This window comes from Eptatretus burgeri, chromosome 3 (assembly GCF_056783735.1).
Source record: "Eptatretus burgeri isolate ZD-2024b chromosome 3, Ebu_testis_v1, whole genome shotgun sequence".
Taxonomy (NCBI): Eukaryota; Metazoa; Chordata; class Myxini; order Myxiniformes; family Myxinidae; genus Eptatretus; species Eptatretus burgeri.
The window spans coordinates 68,974,909-69,000,255 of NC_140963.1; the positions used below are offsets into that span (position 1 = coordinate 68,974,909).

Sequence of the window (25,347 nt, forward strand, 5' to 3'; positions counted from 1 at the left end):
CACCATTCAGCAGCATATTGAGACTTGTACACACAAAGCATAGTCCACATTTGCTTTGTATGGGCATTTGTCGATGAAAATAATGTCGTTTTTTTTTTTTTAAGGGAAAAAAAATAAAAAAAAGATCTGACCATGCACGACCTGGGTCCTTGGTGATTAATTATGGTACCATTTTTCCTCTGCCACTGAAGGTGAAGGAGGTTATGTTTTCACCTCTTCCTGTCTGTTTGTTTGTGTGCAGGATATCTCGTACGTGTGCAGGACGGATCCAGATTAAATTTGGTGGACAGGTTCGGTGTGTGACAAGGACAAACTGATGAGATTTTGGTGAAGATCCGGATCTGGATACGAGAATCATTTAATTTTCAAAGTGATTCTTCACCATTGAGAGATAGGGCCAAAAACGATATACATCGCACGATATCTCAAAAAGTTGATGGATTTGGATGAAACTCGGTGGACATGTTGGGTGTGTGTCAAGGAAGAATTGATTCAATTTTGGTGAAGATCTGGATCTGATAACTTTTTAAGTGATTCTTCACAATTGAAAGGGCAAAGCCAATATATAGCACAATATCTCAAAAAGTTGTGGACGGATTTGGACGAAAGTTGGTGGACAGGTTGGGTGTGTCGCAAGGATGAATTGATTTGATTTTGGTGAAGATCCAAATTCGGATCTGGATAAGAGAATTATTTAATATTTAAAGTGATTCTTCACCATTGAGAGATAGGCCAAAAACGATATAGTACTGTGTAGCATGATATCTCAAAAATGTAATGGGCCTGATACGTTCTGGTGAATCAGGCATTACGTGGCAGAGGTATGCGCTCCACCGAGTGCCCTTCCAGTTTACATTGTGCAACCAGTGGTTTGGGAGTAGATGCAAAACAGATTAAAAACACACACACACACACACACACACACACACACACACACACACACATACACACCTTGTCCATCCAATCAATACAATGGTGGAATTAGATCCAGGCTTCTTGGCATCATAAACTATTGTGTGTCATCAGCCCAATGCTTGGAATTAATGTCCAAAAAAACAATCGTACATTGTTGGCTGGAACTGGGGTCTGTGCAGTTTCCTTTACTCCAGCTGAATAACTCAACAAATGTTTATCAGGCATAAAGTGACATAAGTTTAGAAGCAGATTATCACCATCTGATTGTTTCAGCTGAACTTCATTCTTGTACCAAGTGATGTCAGGTTTAGGGTAAGCTTCTGAAATGGTGCACCGTGCAATCTGTTCACAACAACAAGAACAACATTATAATGACAAAGAAACAATGAAATTCCATCATTCAATACTAATATTGTGCAGATAAATTGCAAACAACTCCCATCCACCTTACTAGGTCTTTGGGGGTTAAATTTTTTTTTTAAGTAAAATATTACTCCAAAACTAATTTGTTCATATTCTTCCATCTGCAGAGAACTGCTGTTTCTGTCACTATGAGAGTGATCCACTGTCTCTTGCAGGACTGATACAACATCTCAGAGATGTCTAGCCTGAGTTCCATTCCCAGCCAAACTTTGCAGACAGGTTGATGGATGAATGGATATGCTGTCCATCAAAAAGGAGGTTAATCTGAATGCCATGTTTGCTAGTTGTTAGAAGTTAAAGATCCCACAGTACCCTTTGAAAGAAGTAGACCATTGTATGTGACCACAGACAATTAAAAAAAAAAAATTCTGCTTTAATCCTCGGGGGGGGGGGGGGTACTGCATCACTGACATTGAGGCATCCGTAACAGTAATTAAACATCCGTAACATCACTGACATCCGCAACAGTAATTAAACCAGCTGCATGATTGTGATATGGAGTGGAGTGACAATAAAAATAAATCTTTTTTTGGGAGTGGTGGAATATTATTTTGGCAAATTTTTTTTTTTTTTAAAGAATTCCCTTCATCTATATCTAACCTCTTTCAACCAAGATCCACTGCAATCACAAACCCTTAATTTCACTCAAAGTCTAAATCAAATTTGTTTCCTGATCAATCCTGGGTTCGAATCAGGAAGTGCAAGTGCAGAGAAAGATTGCTTAATTTCCTGTTTATCCAACTCACCTCAGCCAGGCTGTCATCAACTTCAATTGGTTTGTCAGTTTTCTTTATCTGTATTCCAGGCTGGACTGCAATAAAGTAAAATCTTTATCAGGGACATTGCAGTTCACAAAAAGCTGTTGACATGTATCGTAATGTGAAAGTCACAAAATAAGTATAAATATAATCTGACCATAAACCCGAAGGTTTGCAGTTTCCTCTTTCGTGCCCACTTTGGACCTGACACGACAGGTATACTCAGAATTGTGTAAAAGACGTGCAACACGCATCACCATCGAGTAGTTTTGAGTACCAAAAGTGAAACCGTCTTCAGACCTGTTTGTAGGGTGCTTCATATAAAGCACTCTTTTTTTACTTCCTGGTTTTTCCTGCACAGAAACAGACAAGCATCACACTATAATTCCATAGGTGTCTGTTTGTGTGTTTTTGTTTGTTTGTTTGTTTGTTTGTTTGTTTGCGACTTGTATGCACTCCTAAATTCTGCTGAATGAAATGAGTTGAAAAACTGGGGGATGGACTCGGAGATGCACCGGGGGAGAGTGGGGCGCTCAGGGGTAAAAACAATTAATAGTCCTGGGGACTGATGTTGCAGGAGCACCCTATTTATTTCAATATAAATGTGTCATGTAGCACCACTCTCGGTGCGAGGGAGTATTACAAGTAATTTGCATATTCATGCATTTTGAAGGCTTTCCTCCAGACCAATCGCAGTAGATTTTTAATATGATGTACATTAGACTTCCCTGAACGACATACCAATGAAAATAATTCTATTGCAATGTTTTGGGTTTGGCCCTAAAATAAGCTAAATGGAATGGACTATTATAGTATAGATAATGTATGCTCTGCAACAATTTACACGAAAAATATTAAATCCTTCATTAAATAGTTTTCTTTATTTAAGTATTGGTGGGGCAAATAATGTTGCGTGCATTGCCTACCACATCAATCGCTTGAATCACAACCGTAGCCGTGTTGGAGACTGAACAAGCTGGATGTTAACTCTGAAGGAAATTTTAAGACAAAGTGCACACCAGAAGAAAATACACTTTGCACTCAGTCTGAACCATGTCTGGTATTAATCAAAGTAATTGAGCCAATATAATCCTCCAGGCATACTCAATAAAAATGAAATGGTTTGCATGGGAAGGATGGCAGGAACAGACGCGCACAAAATACGAGGAAATCCAAATAAACGTTTTAATGGTACAAGACACATGACACACAATCCCAAATGACAAACCAACAATAAATAATCACAATACGAAACCAGAACGGCATTCAGTCGAGCGCATACCTCTGCCAGACTGAACAATTTACGTTTTGTATCCCACTGATAGGCCGTATCTGTATCTGGACCTTGACCAAAATCAAATCAATTTGACGTTGTCACAGAGCCAACATGTCCACCAAGTTTCATCCAAATCTGATCACAACTATTTGATACATCCTGCTGTATATCGTTTTGGGCCCATTCTCTCAATGGTGAAGAAAAACTTTAAAAAAAATATTAATTTCTCATATCCAGATCTGGATCCACATCTTAACCAAAATCTAAATAATTTTGTGCTTGTCACACACCCAACCCGTACACCAAGTTTTGTCAAAATCAATCCACAAATTTTTGAGATATCATGCTATATATTGGTTTAGCGCCATCTCTTGATGGTGAAGAATAACTTAAATAATTCTAGTATCCAGATCTGGATCTTCACCAAAATCTAATCAATTCGTCCTGTATGGTTTTATGCCACCGCCACCAAGTCATTTGATCAAAGTCAGACAAACAGACAGACAGAGGAGAAAACATAACCTCTGTCCACCTTTGGTTGTGGAGGTAAAAATGGTTTTCCAAAAAAAGGACTTGAGCTTTTAAAAATTGTTGACATTTTCGACACATCTCCCTCGACTTGTAAATTATAAGGATTTGAATGGAGAAGATATTTTAGGTTTGTTTTATGCACAGAAACTCCAGAAAAGAACATTACGCTTAAAATAAATATTTACAATGTAAATATAAATAAATCTCAAGGTTTTTTTTGTGAATGATAAATTAATCTCAAGTCCATAGTGCTATGGATTATTGTTCTCTCCTTTGGGATTTTACATTAAACAAGTATCTCTCTGTCCTGAACTCTGTGGAATCGAAAGTTAATAGCATTTCCAACAATCAACCATATTGACAACTCCCACAAAGAAGCTGAAGCAGAAGGCCTGTTGCTCTTTGGGCTGCTATACACGAGCCGACGCAATGCAACAAGATAGCGACAGCTTTGTCGGTGACAGTTTTTGTTATCAGGTAAATGTGCAACGCTTAACAAGCCTCGTCAACTACTTTTTCATGTGCATCGGCGACAATCGTAAAAGTTGAACGTGCTCAATTTTTACGATGAGTTATCCACAACAATCGTGCTTCATGGCGTAGCGTGCGGAAATCTCCGACAATAGCTAGAGTGGCGAAATGAAGTGACCAATTAAACTTCAGCTTTCAATAACTTCTGACTGCAGCATAAGATCAGCTGCAGCATATTTGTTTTTATAATTGTAGTTTATGTGAACTTTGAAGCCCAAAAAGGTATGAAAGTTCAACATAATAGCCAGAACCTGCCCTTTGTTTCCTGTATTTAACAAACCTTAACTCGGTACATTGTGTAATAAAAACGGTACATTGTTAAAGACAAAGTCTCTGCCATTGATATATACCTACTAGGTGTGTGTGTGTGTGTGTGTGTGTGTGTGTGTGTGTGTGTGTGTGTGTGTGTGTGTGTGTGTGTGTGTGTGTGTGTGTGTGTGTGTGTGTGTCTGTGTGTGTGTGTGTGTGTGTGTGTGTGTGTGTGTGTGTGTGTGTGTGTGTGTGTGTGTGTGTTTTAGAAAACAGATGACACAAGGTCTCACTGTGATTCACAAGAGACAGGATCAGTCAAAGAAAGACTTACCCAGAACCATTCAACTTGTACATCAGTGTTTGAGGAATCAAAGCATGGTATCTCAAAACGGTCTCCAAGTTTTACGTCAACAGTTTTTGGTACAATGAGATCCAATGCCGACAACAGCTGTGGTAATAAACCTGAAAAGGGGATGGGAAAAATAGGTTAGAGAATGATGTCATGGCAAGAATCATGTCAAATGTTATGGTTAATCCCAAATTGCCCTGACTATTTGTCTTATTATTAGTATAGATACAACATTGATACTCTAGGAAGAGTAAAGGGTGAAAAGGTAGTATACCAACAATGGGGCCAAAGTTGGATAAAATGAAAAAGGGAAAGAAGGAACAGGAAAAGCAGAGTGGAGGAAATACAGCAACTGACAAGATTAAGGGTGAAGTGGGGTTAATGGTGATAGAAAAGATTGAGAGTAATAATTGAGAGCAGGCTAATAAGATGACAGTGCACCACTTTTTTTAAAGCCCTGCAGGGAAGAGTGGGATTAAACAGCCTGAGGAAGGCAGTTCCACAAATTGGAGAAAAGAAGAACAAAAAAAAGAGGTGAGGTGTGCAGAAAGACAGGATTTTGAGAGTTTAATCCAGAAAGCAGCACAGGAAGAACACATGCATCCTGGTGTTGCTGGGGAGGGTGGAGGGTTGAGAGAGCAGGGAAGGCTGCCCGAAGCAGAGGATTAAAAAAAAAACCCCAAAAAACCCAGAGACCAATAGCCTATCAGCTATGTAAAAGCAACAGAATTGTCCTGACATCCTGTTTGAGATTTAGAGTATCCAACCAATGAGCAGAGGGAACAGCAGTTGAGTGACCATGTCAGAATCAAAATTGTTCAGTGATTTGGCCGTTTGAAAGGAAGAAAGATTGATGTCAACGCTAATGAAGGCATCCATGACATTGCTTATAGTGCTGCAGCTTAGGACTATATCTTCAGAAAATGGGGATTTCTCCCATTATTTACGTCAAATACATTAATTTTTTTTTTGTTGGACACCACTGACCCAGATTATTATTGGTCATTATAATGACCAATAACTATTTGTGCCTAATTTTCAAAGAAAAAAAAAATACATTTTTTTTATATGACATTGGAAATCGAACTGAGGTTACAATTAAATATATATATATATATCTTCTTTCGGCTGCTCCCGTAAGGGGTTGCCACAGCGGATCAGCCGTCTCCATTTCGCTCTACCCTCCACATCATCCATTGACACTCCAACCACCCACATGTCTGCCCTCACCGCATCCATGAACCTTCCTTCTTCTTTGGCCTTCCTCTTCTCCTCCTACCTGGCGGCTCCATCTTCAGCATCCTTCTCCCAATATACTCCACTTCCCTCCTGTGCAGATGTCCAAACCATCTCAATCTCACCTCTCTCACTTTGTCTCCAAACCGTCCAACCTGCGCTGTCCCTCTAATATACTCATTCCTTATCCTGTCCATCCTCGTCACTCCAAACGAGAATCGCAGCATCTTTAACTCTGCCACCTCCAGCTCCGCTTCCTGTCTTTTTGTTAGCGCCACCGCCTCCAAACCATACAACATAGCTGGTCTCACTACAGTCGTATATACTTTCCCCTTAACTCTTGCAGCTACCCTTCTGTCACAAATCACTCCTGCAACTCTTCTCCACCCACTCCATCCTGCCTGCACTCTCTTTTTCACTTCTCTCCGACACTCTCCGTTACTTTGGACAGTTGATCCCAAGTATTTAAACCTATCCACCTTCCCAACCTCAACTCCTTGCAACTGCACCATACCACCACCCTCCCTCTCATTTACACACATGTACTCAGTCTTACTCCTACTGACTATCATTCCCCTTCTCTCCAGTGCGTGCCTCCACCTCTCAAGGCTCGCCTCAGCCTGCTCCCGACTCTCTCTACAGATCATGATGTCATCCGCGAACATCATAGTCCATGGAGACTCCAGTCTGATCTCGTCCGTCAACCTGTCCATCACCATTGCAAACAAGAAAGGGCTCAGAGTGGATCCTTGGTGCAATCCCACTTTAACCTTAAACCGGTCCGTCATTCCTACCGCACACCTCACTGCTGTCACACTGTCCTCATATTTTATATCCTGCACAATCCTCACATACTTCTCCACCACTCCCGACTTCCTCATACAATGCCACAACTCCTCTCTTGGCACCCTATCATAAGCTTTCTCTAAATCCACAAACACACAATGTAACTCCTTCTGGCCTCCATCAACATTCTCAAAGCAAACATCGCATCAGTGGTGCTCTTTCCTGGCATAAACCCATATTGCTGCTCACAGATAGACACCTCTCCTCTCAACCTCGCTTCCACTACTCTTTCCCACAACTTCATGGTGTGGCTTAACAACTTTATCCCTCTGTAATTTCCACAGCTCTGCACATTACCCTTGTTCTTGAAAATCGGAACCAGTACACTTACTCTCCACTCCTCCAGTATCCTCTCACTTTCCAAAATTTTATTAAACAATCTGGTAAACAACCCCACTGCCATCACTCCTAAGCACTTCCATGCCTCCACTGGTATGTCATCTGGGCCAACCGCCTTTCCACTTTTCATCCTCTTCATAGCAGTCCTCACTTCATCCTGACTGATCCACTATCTCCACCTCTTCCAACCTTCTCTCTCTCATTTTCTTCATTCATCATCTCCTCAAAGTACTCCATCCACCTTCTCAACACACTCTCCTCGCACGTCAGCACATTCCCATTTACGTCCTTTATCACCCTAACCTGCAGCACATCCTTCCCAGCTGTCTTGTCTTGCCAATCAGCTGTCCCTCTGTCTTGCCAATCGGTATAAATCCTTTTCCCCTTCTTTTGTATCCAACTTCTCATACAGCTCGTCATATGCCTTTTCTTAGCCTTTGCCACCTCTCTCTTTGCCTTTCGCCGCCACTCCTTGTACTCCTGCCTACTTTCTTCATCTCTCTGACTATCCCACTTCTTTTTCGGCAACCCCTTCCTCCTTATACTTTCCTGTACTTCCTCGTTCCACCACCAAGTCTGCTTATCTTCCTTCCTCTGTCCAGATGTCACACCAAGTACCTTCCTCGCTATCTCCCTCACCACTTCTGCTGTAGTTGCCCAATCATCCCACCCATCTTTACCACCATCCAACACCTGTCTCGCCTCCTCCCGAAATTCCACGCAACGGTCTTCCTCCTTCAGCTTCCACCATCTGGTCCTTGGTTCAGCCCTCACTCTATTCCTCAACCTCACCTCCAAAATCATCCTACAGACCACCAATCGATGCTGTCGAGCTACACTCTCCCCTGCCACCACCTTACAGTCTCAAATCTCTTTCAGGTTGCATCTCCTGCTTAAGATGTAATCCACCTGTGTGCACTTTCCTACACTCTTGTACGTCACCCTCTGTTCCTCCTTCTTCTTGAAATACGTATTCACCACTGCCATTTCCATTCTTTTGGCAAACTCTTCCACCATTTGCCCTTCCACATTTCTCTTGTTGAGACCGTACCGACTGATGTGGATTTTTTAAACCCACCTTGTCGTGATCGTTGTCCTCCTGAAGGATTCTAACTGGCAGATTGTGGAATCCTATTTGACTTCAGACAGAGTTTAACATTTGTCCGATTTGATTATAAAATCCTACAAAAAACCCTATCGACACTGATAAAACTGATGTCCACACAAGTCCTTCCTTGTGAAACAATTTATTTCCTAATTATACACCATACACTTCTCACCCTTGTACAATGAACTTAAAAATCCCCATTTGTTTGCAATATTATTTGGTTCTATTTCATTTATTCTTACTTTAGTTAACAGTTAGACCAACCCGATTCAATTCACTTCTACATTACATCAGAGAGTTTTATTCTAACTTGGTACTTGGTCAGTTCCAAGGAGTACGAGCCACTGAGAAACTATACTTCCTCACGTGCTCGTACTGAGAAAATGTGCCTTTCAAAACATTTTATACTTCCATGAGAGAGAGGTTGGGGGATATTCACCCAGACTGTTGACGTGTCTTTTAGACAAAAAGCCACTTCGTACATTTTCTAAGCAAAGGTTCGTTTATCAGCTCGGTCATTCTGCTCCAGAACAACACATTTCTTATCATTTAGGGCAAAAGTCTTTTGGCCAGAAATGACAGCCAATTCAATTTGCAGCATAAAAGTTACATTTCTGAAACTCCATTTGTTACAATTTAAAATACATTAATGTAATTTTCCCCCACACTCCCCCGTTTTTTTTTCAAGGAAAATTTGAATATTTTTTCTTACACATGATTACCATGTCCCATTCCTGAAGGAGAAAAGATTTCCATTATTCAAGTTCAATCAACAATGGCAGCGTGTGCTCATATCAGAAAATGAGTGAGTTTCCATTTAATTTATGGCCTGTTCATCAGCATGTGTCACACATTGGAAACATGCTACCCGAAGTCAGAAGATAAACAGGTCAGGGTGTGGATAGAGCGGCATCCAACGGGAAACACAATCGAAGCACTCCTTGAGCTGAGGAGAAGGTAGATGTGGGCAAGTACAAGTTTGGGCCAGACACTGGGTTGAAGGAGCGCAGTGTGGAACTCCAGGCCTGTCGTACATTGAAGTGACCACAGCAAGTTCATGATGTATTTGCAGAGTGGCAATCGAGAGTGTGGCTGAGAACATTCCTCCACGCAGGCACCACACAACGCCGACGTTAAGACTTTGCTCAACCTTCTCCTCAGTGGGTTTTTTCTTTCTTTTCCCACATTGCTCCATCTTATCTCCTCAGGAAGGGACATAATCATGTGTTGAATGCTCAATCACCCAAATCTGGGTTCTCCCATCGTCCAATCTTTGTGTGGAAACTTCATTTATATGAAATCATACATTGCTTCAAAGACTGCTTTCAACACTCCGAATTAAACAAAGCATCAATTAAACACCAATCAATAAACGTCATGGGCACATGTAGTTCTACAAGACTAACAAAGATTCTTATGGAAGCATTTAACTTGCATTATATGTCATATCAATATTTTAATCCCTTTCCTTGTTTTTCCCAAAACAACATGCTAAAATATACAGAAATCCCAGTTGTACGTATACTCAAAACATCCATCTCATTTGCTATTTCCATCGACATTTTAAATCTCTGACATTTCTCCATCTGTCCACTTCTCTCTCACCAAAACAGCAAACATGCTGCCATTTTTCCAACTCACATACACAAACCATCTATCACTTCCTCCGACCTTCTCAATTATGAATCCATTTTCCTTTATCAAAACAAATAAATCATTTTAAACAGTTGTACAAAAATTGTCAAATCACTTGTCAAATATCATTTAAATTGCAGCTCAAACACTCTGTCTACACATGCAGCTAGACCCTCCACAATCTTTATCCCAGTCTTAGAAAAGCATCTTAAACTTCAGACTAATAAACATCCAAACTCTCTTAAACAACTTTTGGTCAAAACAATAAAATATTTCCTTTTAAAATCCATAAATGAAAAATTAAATCTTCAGCATCTATCCAATTAAATCATGAATTTACCTTGACTGAATCGATCAAAGGGTTACACTGGGTTGTTTGCCATTACCTTCCCAGCACAAGTTCAGGTAACCTTAACATTCGCAGACGAATAAAACAATATTTCAACGTCCATCCGAGGGCATCATCAATTATCTGTGAATTGCCCCATGTGCTAAACATCATCAAATCATTAAAATCATTCCAAATTACGTTTCTACATTTAAATCACATACAGTATATCCACATTCACAATTGTTATTTCACAATTTATTCAAAATCCCGATGGTTGTAAAATAAAACTTCAACACTTTTTTCCTAAATGGACTTCACTTTAAACAGATTCAGTCAAGAGGGTGTGCCACAAACACCAAGGAACGAGGAACAGGAAGTTCTCTCCACATCCGGTGGGAAGAAAAAGGAAAAAACTCTGACAGGCAAAACCCACAGTTTGCATTACTCTGTCATGGCTTCAACACATACACGAGACAGCATTGCATCTCATAGACTCGCGTGTGATCACGTGACAAATACCAATCACATTTCTATCTCATCCTCTTGAATCTGCATATGAATCGAATTTCACACCTAAAGCAAAGGCTCGAACAAAGACTCAGTGTAAAGAGAGGCCACCCCCCACAGATCGAGTGGAGGGGGTCTCACACAGTGTAGTTTGCGACCTTCGCGTGGAAATACAACGCCAAGAATGTATAACATGCCATTTCAAACAGACCCACAGCTCAACTCAGCACGAGTTAAAATATCGTCAAAATCCCAACAGAACACGTTTCATTGCAGTGAATATTGGACTCGCACAAGTTTCATTTTTTTTACTCTCAGTAACACATGCATCTCAATACAAATCACCAACCATGCTCCCAGCTGGTTAATCGTCTCATGCACTCCACAAAACGTTTCGTGCAAATCATTGCATTTACAAATCCGTAAAACCTCCACACAATATAATATAACAACCTCAATGCCAACAAACTTCCAGTGAGTTCAATGAACAAAAAGTAACTCTTATAACTCTTACAAACAGGTAACTTATAATGTTTATCTATTTTAACCCTATCTCGGCGTCTCAGCCGTGTCCTCGGCCATCTCTCTCATAGCCGGTCTGTATCAATGCAAACATGTGGCATGTCGCTTCATCATGCCCATTTAATTACGCATCTGGCTCCTCAACGAGCCTCTTCTTGTCATCTGACTCCTCTTCTTCTCCAGCACTTTTTGAAAAAAAACTACAGTACTTATCGTTTACTTTAAAATGGACTCCCTCTGCCGGATCCTCTTCTTTCTCTCAATAAAATTATCTGACAATGAACTTTTCTTTGTTCGAAATGCGTTACCTGCTGAGAGCGCTCTCCCTTACCTTCGCTCAAGCACTTGTCGTTCCTCCAGACACTGCCTCCGGCAGATTAAGCACCTCCGGTCACGAGCACCGCACCAACATCGGTTCGAATCCGAGTCTCGGCGCCAACTGATGTGGATTTTTTAAACCCACCTTGTCGTGATCGTTGTCCTCCTGAAGGATTCTAACTGGCCGATTGTGGAATGCTATTTGACTTCAGACAGAGTTTAACGTTTGTCCGATTTGATTATAAAATCCTACAAAAAACCCTATCAACACTGATAAAACTGATGTCCACACAAGTCCTTCCTTGTGAAACAATTTATTTCCTAATTATACACCATACACTTCTCACCCTTGTACAATGAACTTAAAAATCCCCATTTGTTTGCAATATTATTTGGTTCTATTTCATTTATTCTTACTTTAGTTAACAGTTAGACCAACCCGATTCAATTTACTTCTACATTACATCAGAGAGTTTTATTCTAACTTGGTACTTGGTCAGTTCCAAGGAGTACGAGCCACTGAGAAACTATACTTCCTCACGTGCTCGTACTGAGAAAATGTGCCTTTCAAAACATTTTATACTTCCATGAGAGAGAGGTTGGGGGATATTCACCCAGACTGTTGACGTGTCTTTTAGACAAAAAGCCACTTCGTACATTTTCAAAGCAAAGGTTCATTTATCAGCTCGGTCACTCTGCTCCAGAACAACACATTTCTTATCATATAGGGCAAAAGTCTTTTGGCTTAGCAATAGCAATGGCTTTCTTACTGCCACTCGACCTGTCAAACCTGCAGCTCGAAGTCTTCTCTTCACAGTTGAAACAGACTTCCTTACTTCGACCAGTGTTAAGCTGTGTTTGAAGCTGCTGTCCTGTATGCCACCTATCACGCAAGCTGTTGACTCTCAGAAACTTGTCTTCTGATTGTGTTGTGGCTTGAGGTCTGCCAGACTTCTTCCTGTCAGAGTTTCCTCCAGTTTCCAAGTGCCTTTTGATGGTGTAGGAAACTGTACTCACTGACACCTTGGCTTCTTTGCAATTTCTCTGAAGGAAAGACCTACACTTTTAAGGGTTATCATGGTCTATCTGTCTTCCTTTGTTAATTGTCTTTTTCTTGCCATTATGACAGCAATATACCACTTCCTGCAGTGCAATATTGTCCAAATAATGCTTCAGAGGGTGTCGTAACAGTCTGTTCCAACACTGCATTTATACAGACAGAGGGTTTGTAACTAATCAACAAAAGTTGGGACACCTGTAGGAATTGTTCGCATCAACTTTCAAGACTTAATTTACTTCCATTACTGCAGAACAGCTGCAGTTACTAATCCATTACTTGTTCCCTGCAAGGGGCCTTTTTTAATCTCTGAAATTTACTGCTTAGTTTTATACCATTTCAGGTTAGTCACTGGACTTGAACTGCTTAAATTTCAGTAAAAACTGAAAAATGGGGGTGTTCTCAAACTTTTGACTGGTGGAGTATATGTATCTTTACTTGCTATTGTCAAGCAGCTTAAACAAAAATAAAAATGGGTCTTTACTTGTTACCATCCTGTATATTTTAATTTGAATATGATTTGGTGCTTCAAAAATCTTTGAAATCCTATATTATGCAAATTACAGCTTCCTCGATGTCAAATGTCATGGTCTGCAGCAAAATATTTAATAGTAAAGTTTCAGAAAGTGATCCACAAAATTTGGTGCTTTTGTCCAGTGTCCTCGATTTTTGGTTAAGCTGCCATACTATTATACAGTTATTGGAAGCAAGCTTACTTATCCTGTACTTGAGAGTATCTGAGTATGCACTCTTCCAGTGGATGGGAGTGATATTTAATTACAACTTCTTGGCAGATTGGAGGCAGCCAAGGGAGAACAGACTGAAATATGCAGACACACGTGAAGTAAAAGCAGCAGAACAGGATTTGGCATGGGCACGGATGCCACCCGGCCCCGTTACTAAAGCAGAGTCAAGGCTGGACAAAATTTTCTCTATCTTCTCAGGGGAGGACATAAAGTCCATTAAACTGTATGTATGAAGGTCAATATGGGTTGGAAATGAGATACTCAGAGGCAAACAATCTGTCTTAGCTGGAGGAAAGTCTCCAGTGACATCATTTGAGGTAAGGGAGATGAATGAGTGGGAGCATACACTAGAGATAGACTTGACAAGGGGCCAACTCGACATTGAGGAAGGAGACTGGTTTGAGTGCTAGGCATTGCGATTTACAAGATAATATTTTCTGGCTTCCCTCAGGATGGACATACACTTCTTGTGAGCCTGACTGTGTTACCGAAAGTCACCCTCAGTCAGGCAGACTTTCCCAAAGGTAAAGCAATCTGTTTGCCCACAACAGATTCAGTGGCAATGCGGTTAGAGCATCTGCTCCACGTCTGGGAGATTAATGCTTCAACTCAAATCTGGGCATAGTCATTCGTATAGTAGAAAACGATAGTAAACTTTAAATATTGTGTGTGCTGCTTCCTCGCTTGACACTCACCATTGAGAAGATAGAGTACAGAAAAACCTTATGGGGTGGCAACCCATGGAAGGGGAGAGATTTCTCCTTAATTGCCCTGATGCGGGTGGAGAGAAAGGCGGCGTCATGGCACCCGGAGTGCAATGTGAAGTTACATGGATTTCCTGAAGGTTATTGGGTGTGTTTGGCTGAAGTCATACGAAAGACTTTAAAAATGGTACATGCTACTTCCTTGCTCGATGTTCAACATTTAAAACAATAAGAGCATGGACAAGCCCCATTGGTTGGCATCCATGGGGAGGAGGACATTCCTCCTTCGAAATCCTCCTCTGAGTGTGCAGAAAAGGGGCACCATAATTGTGAGGTCACTTGATCCCAGAGTACTCTGGGAAGTGACGGCACTCCTCCCACCTCAGTGGCTGTGTTTGTTCCATTTAACATTCTCATGTTGCCTTGTATGTTCGTCTGTATGTCCATGTGTGTGAGATGTCCATCGCCGCTTGTTGCTGAGCTGACACCTAGCCAGTTGGCATGGTGAGAAGTTAAATCACTGTAGATGAGAAACAGAAAATCAAGATAATGGGTGAGCGTGAAAGATGCAGGAAAAGTCCAGAAAGACTGGAGATAGAACGTTGGACCAGTTTGGTGCATTCTGCATTCCATTTGAGAATGTAGAATTCAGCACTGCTGTCATACGCAGCAGTCAGGGTGAACAGTTGGGTTATTGAATGCTAGGAGGAAGGCTGCATTGTTCCTGGATGATGGATTGCTACGATCTGGTTTATGTGCTTCCCAAGAGGAAGGTAAAACAGGAGTGAACATGGTGAGAGGGATGAAGCAAGAGATGAATGGAAGAATAAATAAAGGATTTGTCATGCCTTACAGGGCCAATTTTGTGAAGAGGCAATATGTGAAAAATGAATGATGGATTGCTTTTTATTATTATTCTTGATGAACAAGACTGAAGGGGGGAGAATGTTTGACAGTGACAGATAGAGAAGGAAGAATGCAGTACAAAGAAGAAGATCGGAAGATAAGAGATTGCAGAGGGGTTGGAAGGTACAATGCGGAATATTAGTAGTACGATAACTAGATAATTTTGAAAACAATATAATGAAGATGGATAAAATAAGGTATAAGGAGGATGGTGAATAGGAATGAAGGAGAATAGGAAGAGTGAGAGATACCAAAACAGAGCACATGGACAGTATAGGCAGACTGCAGGTAAAGAGGAGCCAATACTGTATCGCTTTGTATCATCCGAACAAGTAAAGAAAAGCAAATTTTCCAGACTTCCAGAGCTTACAAGTATATTCAGACAACTAATGTATGACAATAAATTAATGAAATGAGAGACCAGGCCGTCTACATAACGTAATGTGCATCACGGAAGGTAGTTCCAAACTATGAGGAAAATCAACCGGTTCAAGACTGTCATGAAAATCTTCATGTTCAAATCAGGAATAACTCCAGGACGTAACAAAGATTCATTCACCGTCAAATAGCATATAATTTGATGCCTTAAGAAATGCACTTTCTACCAAGTGAGCTGATTGTTATTTGATATCATGATTTTGTTCAAGGAGTGCACAGGAGAAGTAAGATTTTGGAACAAAAAGTAGGCAAAGATACTGGTGCCTTATCCTATGAATTATTACTGCTCCAAAACTTTTTGGGAATTAAAATACGCATGACTTTTGCACAAGCAGAACAAACTATAGCAGACGTGCACAGCTTGGTTGCCATTTTAGTAATTTGAAATAAAGAACAGGACGTTGTGATAGAATAGAGATTAACAGTTGTTTCTGTTTTTTGAGGGGTCGTCCATTTTTGGTTGTGGTGGCTGGCTTAAGATCTTAGGGTGTTGAGTTCCTGCCCTTGTTTACCATAGAAGTAACACCAAGTGGGTTGACTCAGCCTGTCATTCTCCTGAGGTCGGCAAATTGAGTACCAGCTTCCTGGTAATGTGGCACTACATCAGCGGCACAGCCGCGCCCCCAAAAAATGATGCAGCCAAGCAGCCACAGTCTGCATATGAATAAATAAAAATAAATAAATCAATTTCTGAATTGATCGTTACAAAATATAAGAAAGCATGGAGGCAGACAGGGTAAAATGAAAAAAGGAATGGTGGCAGTGTGAGAAGAGAGGGTGTAGAGAAAGAACATAATGTCAAGAGAAAACAGAATAACAGTAGAATGAAAAAAAAATCATTCAGAATGACACTCGGCGAAATGGAGCAGCACTCGGTAGAGCGCATACCTCCACCAGGCTGAATAGTTTACATTTTGTATCCCACCGATAGATCAGATCTGAATCCGGACCTTAACCAAAATTGAATCGGCTTGTTCTTTTCACCTAACCAACTCATTCACCTAGTTTTGTCATTACTTGTCCACAACCTTTTGAGATATCACACTATACATATATTTTTTTTGGCTCGATCTCTCAATGGTGAAGAATCACTTAAATAATCATCATATCCAGATCTGGATTCGGATTTTCACCAAAATTAAGCATTGCTGTCCTTGGCCGGTCACCGACATACACACCCCAAAAAATTTCAGAACGATTGCTTGAAAACTGTGGCCAAAAATCATGTGACAAACAAACGCTATAGACCAACAACATATTTGGTGAAAATGTTTTTTCACCAAATAACAAGGAAGGGCATGTACAGGGCATATAAATGGGTTGGCACAAATGGTGGGAAAAATTCCTCCATACTTACGAAACATGAATAATAGGAGTTCACTTACAAAAAACTTTGACACAAAAGGAGGACATGATTGCCAACTTATGGTTGTTTGTCCGTGATCTATCTTTTTAAATGCTGATCGTAAAGCAAGGAAGCAGCAGTACCATTTTTAAGTGTTTGGTATGACTCAGCCGAGGTTCAAACTGCCAACCTCCCAGACTCAAAGCGGATGCTTTAACCATTAAGCCACAATGTCTGGTTTTATGTCACCGCCACAAACACCGAGTAATTTAATCCGTCAGACAGCTACCTAAAGCACATAGTGGAGATACTCGTGAACCAGTGTTTTCAAGAATACTTTCAAATTAAGCTTCGTTTTGAAAAGCTACTCTCAATTGTTCAGCATTTTCTGCAAGAGTTAAAATACGCTTTTAGGTTATTCAGAAGTTTACATAAAAATTTGAAATATAGCCAGACACCAAGAGTTCTGAAATGTTCTTCAGGAAAGTTTGTTAAATCAGTGTCATGAATGCAAAAATAAAAATTATGAAAAAAGCTTGACTTTTAAAATTTATACTGATGTTTGTTGAAGCTTTTAACCTTCTCCATGTCAAACATCAAAAGAAAATCCCCCAAATTATTTTTTGCATCAAATGCATTCCCATCTTTTTATTTTTATTCTACGCACGCGATGCGAAAAGTGGGGTAAAAAAAAAAATGGTTCATGTCTCTGTCCTTATCAGTTTATGATCGAGGAACAACTTATTCAAAATTAATGTTCGATCTTGAATATGAATAGGAAGATAAGTTTGCTGTTTTACAGTACTAGTACTTTGGCTCCGAATTTGTCCCGATCGCACACGCACAGGGAGGAGTGAGATAATTGTTCTACTCTGTCTGCCTGCCTGGCAGTCAAACAAAATTGAAAATCATTCCAAACAGGAAACATACTGATTTTAAGGATGTCATAAAGGACACAAACAACTGGCACGAAGAACTAATGCAACGTGTTAGATAGGGTGGTGTAACAGACACTGTGTCAATAGTGTTAAAACCCAGAATCAATTTTTTTTTCTAAGACTTCTACAGTCTTAATTTTATTTCGAGTGAATTAAATACTTGAACACTGCATGGCTATAAATAAAGGGCGATTCAGGTAATTTAATTGACTGAAGCTATGAATATCATAGTTAGAAATTTCAGTGCTACAAACAATTGCCATTTTAACTTAAAAAAAAACTGATTAAGTAAAATGAAGAAAGAAAAAGATTTTGTAATAAGGTCTCTCAGAACTTTGCTTAAAAGCTATCTTCTCTCTAACCCTCCCTCTCCCCACCTCCCCACCCTCAGCTTATCCACGACATTCCAGTAACGCCCTCCTGCTTAAGTTCCCCAAATCAAAGTTGGCACCTACCTCAAGTTTTTTTATTCGTCTTTTCTCCCATTTGTCTAACTGCCTTCCAGAAAAAGTTCATCCCACTCTTCCCCTCGAGGCCTTCAAGTAAATGGTACAGCACCATTTTGAACTGATAAAGTATATTGTCATCATGAATACAATTATCAACCAAGTGGGCTGGCACGATTGCCTATGCCATACCTCGAGGTATGCGCACTCTCCTCTGAGCTGTCTAGCCTGGGTTTGAATCTCGGTCCAGCAACAAACTGTCATCCCACTCTCACAGGCAGGGCAAGACATCGATTTGTGTGCCGTTGCTCAGATGAACGTTATGTGTCCCATCTCCCAGCATTAGTTGGGTGGATATTAAATATCCCACCGTGTCCTTCGTGAAGAGTAAGCAAGCTACCACCGGAACCATGAACTAATTACAAATTCCTACCCACAGGGAACACTGCTTCAACAGCACAGCTGCAATCCCAGCAATGAAGCAACCGGCAGCCAGAGGGTATGGTTGAAATGAAATGAATGAAGATCACTAAAGTTATTTTTGGCAATCAAAAGAAAGATGAAAATGTTGAAGAATTTATCAAGACTGCAAGAAACAGAGACAAAGTATTCAGGATTATCTGCAGGGCCATGTCCTTCCACTGCCATCTTCATCTTCATCTTATGTATACAAAGACTTCATCTGGAGTGTCATGAATATAGCTCCCCACTGCGGATTATGGTACTGCCGATTTCCATCTTGCCCCACTTGAGGCTCAAGTTAAGGCCCTCCAGGTCATTGGAAACTGGCATCACGATGTTGAGTCTTAATGTCTGCTTCATGCTTCCCATAGGAAGGTTGGTCAAAAAAAAATGTCAAGCAACTTGAGTGTTGACATATCCAACTTGAGTAATTAACAAGAGTTGGAGTTTGTAGTAACATGCTAGGTTTATGGGAAAACAAAAAGAGAACTCGAGGTCCGCACCGATTTCAAACAGGTGCAAAACATGAGATACATGTAAATGCAAGATAAACAAATTAAATAAAAGATACCTAAAACAACGGATATAAATTTAAAGTGCCACACCAAATACTTGGTAAGAATACCGAATAGTTTACAATGAAATAGGAGGCAATAGGGAAATAAGAGGGGAACCGGTTTAGAAAGCTAAACACATGCTCGGTCACATCTTTAAAAAGTGTTGAGTGGGTTATGGAACAAACTCTCATTCATTGACAACTTTTACATAACAATGCCAACAACAACCATTTCCTTTTTCACATGAAACACATGAAAGTTACCCAAATGGAAAATTATTGTCACAAAGATGAAGTTTGTTTCCTTCCCGGTGTCCTGATCTGAGAATAAAAAAATAAATAAAAAAAACCCAAAGAAGAGGAAATAAATTATATCAGAATAAAAAAGGAAAACAAAGAATTCAAATAAGATGTGCCATTCTGTTCTGGAATCCCAAAGGCCATAAGTTTGATTCATTTGCTATAAAGGACCGATTAAAGTTTCAAAAGGATACCTTGTACAATGGACAGCAGGAGTGAAGTATCAGTATTTATAATAACTGCTTTTTTTTCTTTAACAAGTAAGTTACTACTTGCATGACCATTACTGTGTTTACACGGGGGTCTGGTAGGATAGTAATAAATTATACGCGCTCACCTTTGAGCTGTCTCGCCCGAGTTCAAAATCTAACCCAGATATAAACTGTCACCCTTGGGTCTCACATGCAGGGGGTAGATGAATGTGTGCCGTCCATCGGAAGGACGATAAGGACCCCTCTGTCAGCCTGGTTCTTGTTGGATGTTAAACATCCCACTGTATCTTTCGGGAAGAGTGAGAGAGTTATCGCCGGCACCCTAAACAAATTACAAATTCCCACTTGAAATACAAAAGTCAGGCCTGGCCAAAAATGTTTCCTTGCTGACACCACAAGAAGCTGGGAATAATTGAGGCAGTTTTAAAGTAGTAGTAGATTAATATGCATACATACCCACATATATACATTCCCTTTCAGTGCCGACACTTTCAGTCATGTTTATAGGTTAAGCAAGAGGAAGGTGACCTCACTGATATCACTACACTATAACTAAGTGCGACACAAGTACATTAATGATGCAATAGACACTAAACGATGACTGCTGAGATGAGGAAGATGATTGTGATGGCGCAAAAGTATTTTGCCAAGCTATACAAATATACAACCGACGATACCAATTGGCTCGGTAGGACTTTGTGTGCGTTGATGAATACACTGTAGTTGAAAGTACAATGACTTGGATATCAGCCGTGGAGGTGTTTTCTTGTGCTGGTTACGAGCATCTGTCCATGACCATCACGACCCATAAACTGCCCAAAATATCTTTCATAAACACATAATGTCATCGATATGTGAAAGTCAATTTTGTGAAAATATTATTTACAAATTGTTCTTATTGAGTTCTTCATCAATGAAATTGATTTAGCCATTCAGTGATACTTTGGTTTCAACTATGGAGGCAGGCGAGTATGGGTCTCATTTAGGCCTAGGTGGTTGAGCCAATTATAAACTGATGAAGTGGAACACATGTCGAGTTGCACGAAAAATTGAACAAAAATCTTGCCATGAACAGTTTCCTTATTTCTGTCACATGAGAAGCTTAAAACATGGGAGAGTTCAATTACATTCAAAGTCACACCCAACAATAAAATGATATGTTGCCACCAATGCAAATGCACTTCCAGTTAATTCTGAAGTGGTAAGAAGGAAAAGTGGAAAGATGGAGTGAGTGAAGAAAAGAAGATTTAAGAAGGAAAGATATTAAATTCTAGGGAGAAGAGACATGGAGCTTAAGAATCACAAAGGTTGAACTTCCTGTTTTACCATCATAAACAATGGACTATTATTGGGCTTCCTTTCCCAATGACACTTCCAGGAATGGTCCAGAAGGAATCCTGGCAAGTACATCTCTGACAAAACCGGGAACGCAAATAAAATAAAATAATTTGACTTTCACTTGGTAGGAATAATCCCCAAAAACAAATAACAATAAATAATTAAAACTGGTAAACCAGTAATCCCGGGCTTCAAGGCATGCCTCCATTTTAACAAATTTCAACACCATCACCCTGTCACATGATATGGGTTTTCCGAGTTAGAAAGTTAGTTCAAGTCTGCAATGTGGCCCAGCTACGGGGTCCCTCAAGTTATATCGATGAAGGATTGAAAAGCCCATAGCAATACATGATAGAGAAAGAAACTTCACATTGGACAAATCGAGGCTGGACAAATTTTCAAGTCCCCAAAAAAGTCCAATAACTCCACATTTGCATATTAATGTAAATGGCGAACTTGTAGAACGTTAAAATATCTTCCAGAATTTGTGGTCACTTTTTGTCTATCTTCTTTGGTTTTCATTTTACGACATGTCAAAAATGGGTGATTTTAAACTTTGGGGGGCTCTGGGGCCTCACTGGGGTAAAATACAGACATAGCGTAAACATATTTGGAGTCCCCTCTTCAAGGCCTATCAGAATCTATCATTAAATTTTTTCAACTCTCATTTGCATATTTGGCATATTTAATGAGGCGAATCGGCATCATTTTAATCATATAAATTATGCAACGATTTTGACGAAATTAACAACTTAACATTCCAATGGAACCTTGCAAATGTCTGCAAAAGTTTGAGGCTGTCGTATTACCCCTTCTGGAGAAGATGTTTTTAGGTTTTGGAGAAAATCCAATATGGCCGCCAGACCACGTGACCTACGTCATCAAAATTTTCAAAGTATAAACTTCAGGTGGAGAGTTATTAAATGGATAAGTTTCATTGAATTTCATCCAAGCGTTGTTTTCATTTTATGACATTTCAAAAATTGGTCATTTTCAACTTTGGGGGGCTCTGGGGGCTCACTGGGGTCAAATACAGACATAGTATAAATATATTGGGAGTCCCCTGTTTATGTGCTATCTAAATTTGTCATTAAATCTTTTCAACTCTCATTTGCATATTTTGCATATTTAATGAGGCGAATCGGCATCATTTTAAATCATATTAATTATGTAACGATTTCGACGAAATTAACAAATTCACATTAACATCGAAGTTAGCAAATGTGTGCAAAAGATTGAGGCTGTCAGATTATCCCTTCTGGAGAAGAAGATGTTTTTAGGTTTTGGATAAAATCCAATATGGCCGCCAGACCACGTGACCTACGTCATCAAAATTTTTAAAGCATAAACTTCAGGTGGAGAGTAATTAAATTGATAAGTTTCATTGAATTTCATCCAAGCGTTGTTTTCATTTTATGACATTTAAAAAATGGGTCATTTTCAACTTTGGGGGGCGCTGGGGGCTCACTGGGGTCAAATACAGACATCGTATAAATATATTGGGAGTCCCCTGTTTATGTACTATCTGAATGTCATTAAATTTTTTCAACTCTCATTTGCATATTTTGCATATTTAATGAGGCGAATCGGCATCATTTAAAATCATATAAATTAAATAACGATTTCAACCAAATTAACAACTTTACATTCCCAAGCAACTTAGCAAATGTGTGCAAAAGATTGAGGCTGTCTGATTATCCCTTCTGGAGAAGAAGATGTTTTTAGGTTTTGGATAAAATCCAATATGGCCGCCATACCACGTGACCTACGTCATCAAATGTTTCATAGTATAAACTTCAGGTGGTGAGTAATAATCCTGTTAAGTTTCGTTGAATTTCATCCGACAGTTTTCCCTCCAGATCCGCCACAAAATCGGTCAGTAGAACATAAAAACGCCGTTAATAATAATAATAATAATACTAACGAATTCAATAGGGCTTCAGCACTTGCTTGAAGCCCTAATTAAAACTGATAAACCAGTAATCCCGGGCTTCAAGGCGTGCCTCCATTTTAACAAATTTCAACACCATTAACCTGTCACATGATATGGGTTTTCCGAGTACCATCAACCTGTCACATGATATGGGTTTTCCGAGTTAGAAAGTTAGTTCAAGTCTGCAATGTGGCCCAGCTACGGGGTCCCTCAAGTTATATCAATGAAGGATTGAAAAGCCCATAGCAATACATGATAGAGAAAGAAACTTCACATTGGACAAATCGAGGCTGGACAAATTTTCAAGTCCCCAAAAAAGTCCAATAACTCCACATTTGCATATTAATGTAAATGGCGAACTTGTAGAACGTGAAAATATCTTCCAGAATTTGTGGTCACTTTTTGTCTATCTTCTTTGGTTTTCATTTTACGACATGTCAAAAATGGGTGATTTTAAACTTTGGGGGGCTCTGGGGCCTCACTGGGGTAAAATACAGACATAGCGTAAACATATTTGGAGTCCCCTCTTCAAGGCCTATCAGAATCTGTCATTAAATTTTTTCAACTCTCATTTGCATATTTGGCATATTTAATGAGTCGAATCGGCATCATTTTAATCATATAAATAATGTAACAATTTCGACGAAATTAACAACTTAACATTGCAATGGAACCTCGCAAATGTGTGCAAAAGTTTGAGGCTGTCGTATTACCCCTTCTGGAGAAGAAGATGTTTTTAGGTTTTGGAGAAAATCCAATATGGCCGCCATACCACGTGACCTACGTCATCAAAATTTTAAAAGTATAAACTTCAGGTGGAGAGTTATTAAATGGATAAGTTTCATTGAATTTCATCCAAGCGTTGTTTTTATTTTATGACATTTCAAAAATGGGTCATTTTCAACTTTGGGGGGCGCTGGGGGCTCACTGGGGTCAAATACAGACATAGTATAAATATATTGGGAGTCCGCTGTTTATGTGCAATCTAAATTTGTCATTAAATTTTTTCAACTCTCATTTGCATATTTTGCATATTTAATGAGGCGAATCGGCATCATTTTAAATCATATTAATTATGTAACGATTTCGACGAAATTAACAAATTCACATTAACATCGAACTTAGCAAATGTGTGCAAAAGATTGAGGCTGTCAGATTATCCCTTCTGGAGAAGAAGATGTTTTTAGGTTTTGGATAAAATCCAATATGGCCACCAGACCACGTGACCTACGTCATCAAAATTTTTAAAATATAAACTTCAGGTGGAGAGTAATTAAATTGATAAGTTTCATTGAATTTACTCCAAGCGTTGTTTTCATTTTATGACATTTCAAAAATGGGTCATTTTCAACTTTGGGGGGCGCTGGGGGCTCACTGGGGTCAAATACAGACATAGTATAAATATATTGGGAGTCCCCTGTTTATGTGCAATCTAAATTTGTCATTAAATTTTTTCAACTCTCATTTGCATATTTTGCATATTTAATGAGGCGAATCGGCATCATTTTAAATCATATTAATTATGTAACGATTTCGACGAAATTAACAAATTCACATTAACATCGAACTTAGCAAATATGTGCAAAAGATTGAGGCTGTCAGATTATCCCTTCTGGAGAAGAAGATGTTTTTAGGTTTTGGATAAAATCCAATATGGCCACCAGACCACGTGACCTACGTCATCAAAATTTTTAAAATATAAACTTCAGGTGGAGAGTAATTAAATTGATAAGTTTCATTGAATTTACTCCAAGCGTTGTTTTCATTTTATGACATTTCAAAAATGGGTCATTTTCAACTTTGGGGGGCGCTGGGGGCTCACTGGGGTCAAATACAGACATAGTATAAATATATTGGGGGTCCCCTGTTTATGTGCTATCTAAATCTGTCATTAAATTTTTTCTACTCTCATTTGCATATTTTGCATATTTAATGAGGCGAATCGGCATCATTTTAATCATATAAATAATGTAACAATTTCGACGAAATTAACAACTTAACATTGCAATGGAACCTCGCAAATGTGTGCAAAAGTTTGAGGCTGTCGTATTACCCCTTCTGGAGAAGAAGATGTTTTTAGGTTTTGGAG

The 25,347-nt window shown here is 39.5% G+C and overlaps 1 protein-coding gene across 4 annotated transcripts in view; it reads right to left on the reverse strand.

Annotated features, from left to right (window-relative positions):
- The window catches only part of LOC147030129 (CD166 antigen-like), a 91,600-nt gene that overhangs the window by 54,537 nt on the left and 11,716 nt on the right, over window positions 1-25,347 (reverse strand). For all 4 annotated transcript variants that reach the window (XM_085873847.1, XM_085873848.1, XM_085873846.1 and 1 more), the window contains exons 2-5: window positions 5,018-5,148; window positions 2,254-2,449; window positions 2,085-2,149; window positions 1,173-1,257 (exon numbers count right to left, since the gene is read on the reverse strand). In XM_085873847.1, coding sequence (XP_085729973.1) covers window positions 1,173-1,257; window positions 2,085-2,149; window positions 2,254-2,449; window positions 5,018-5,148 — 477 coding nt within the window. The remainder of the gene's footprint in view (window positions 1-1,172; window positions 1,258-2,084; window positions 2,150-2,253; window positions 2,450-5,017; window positions 5,149-25,347) is intronic.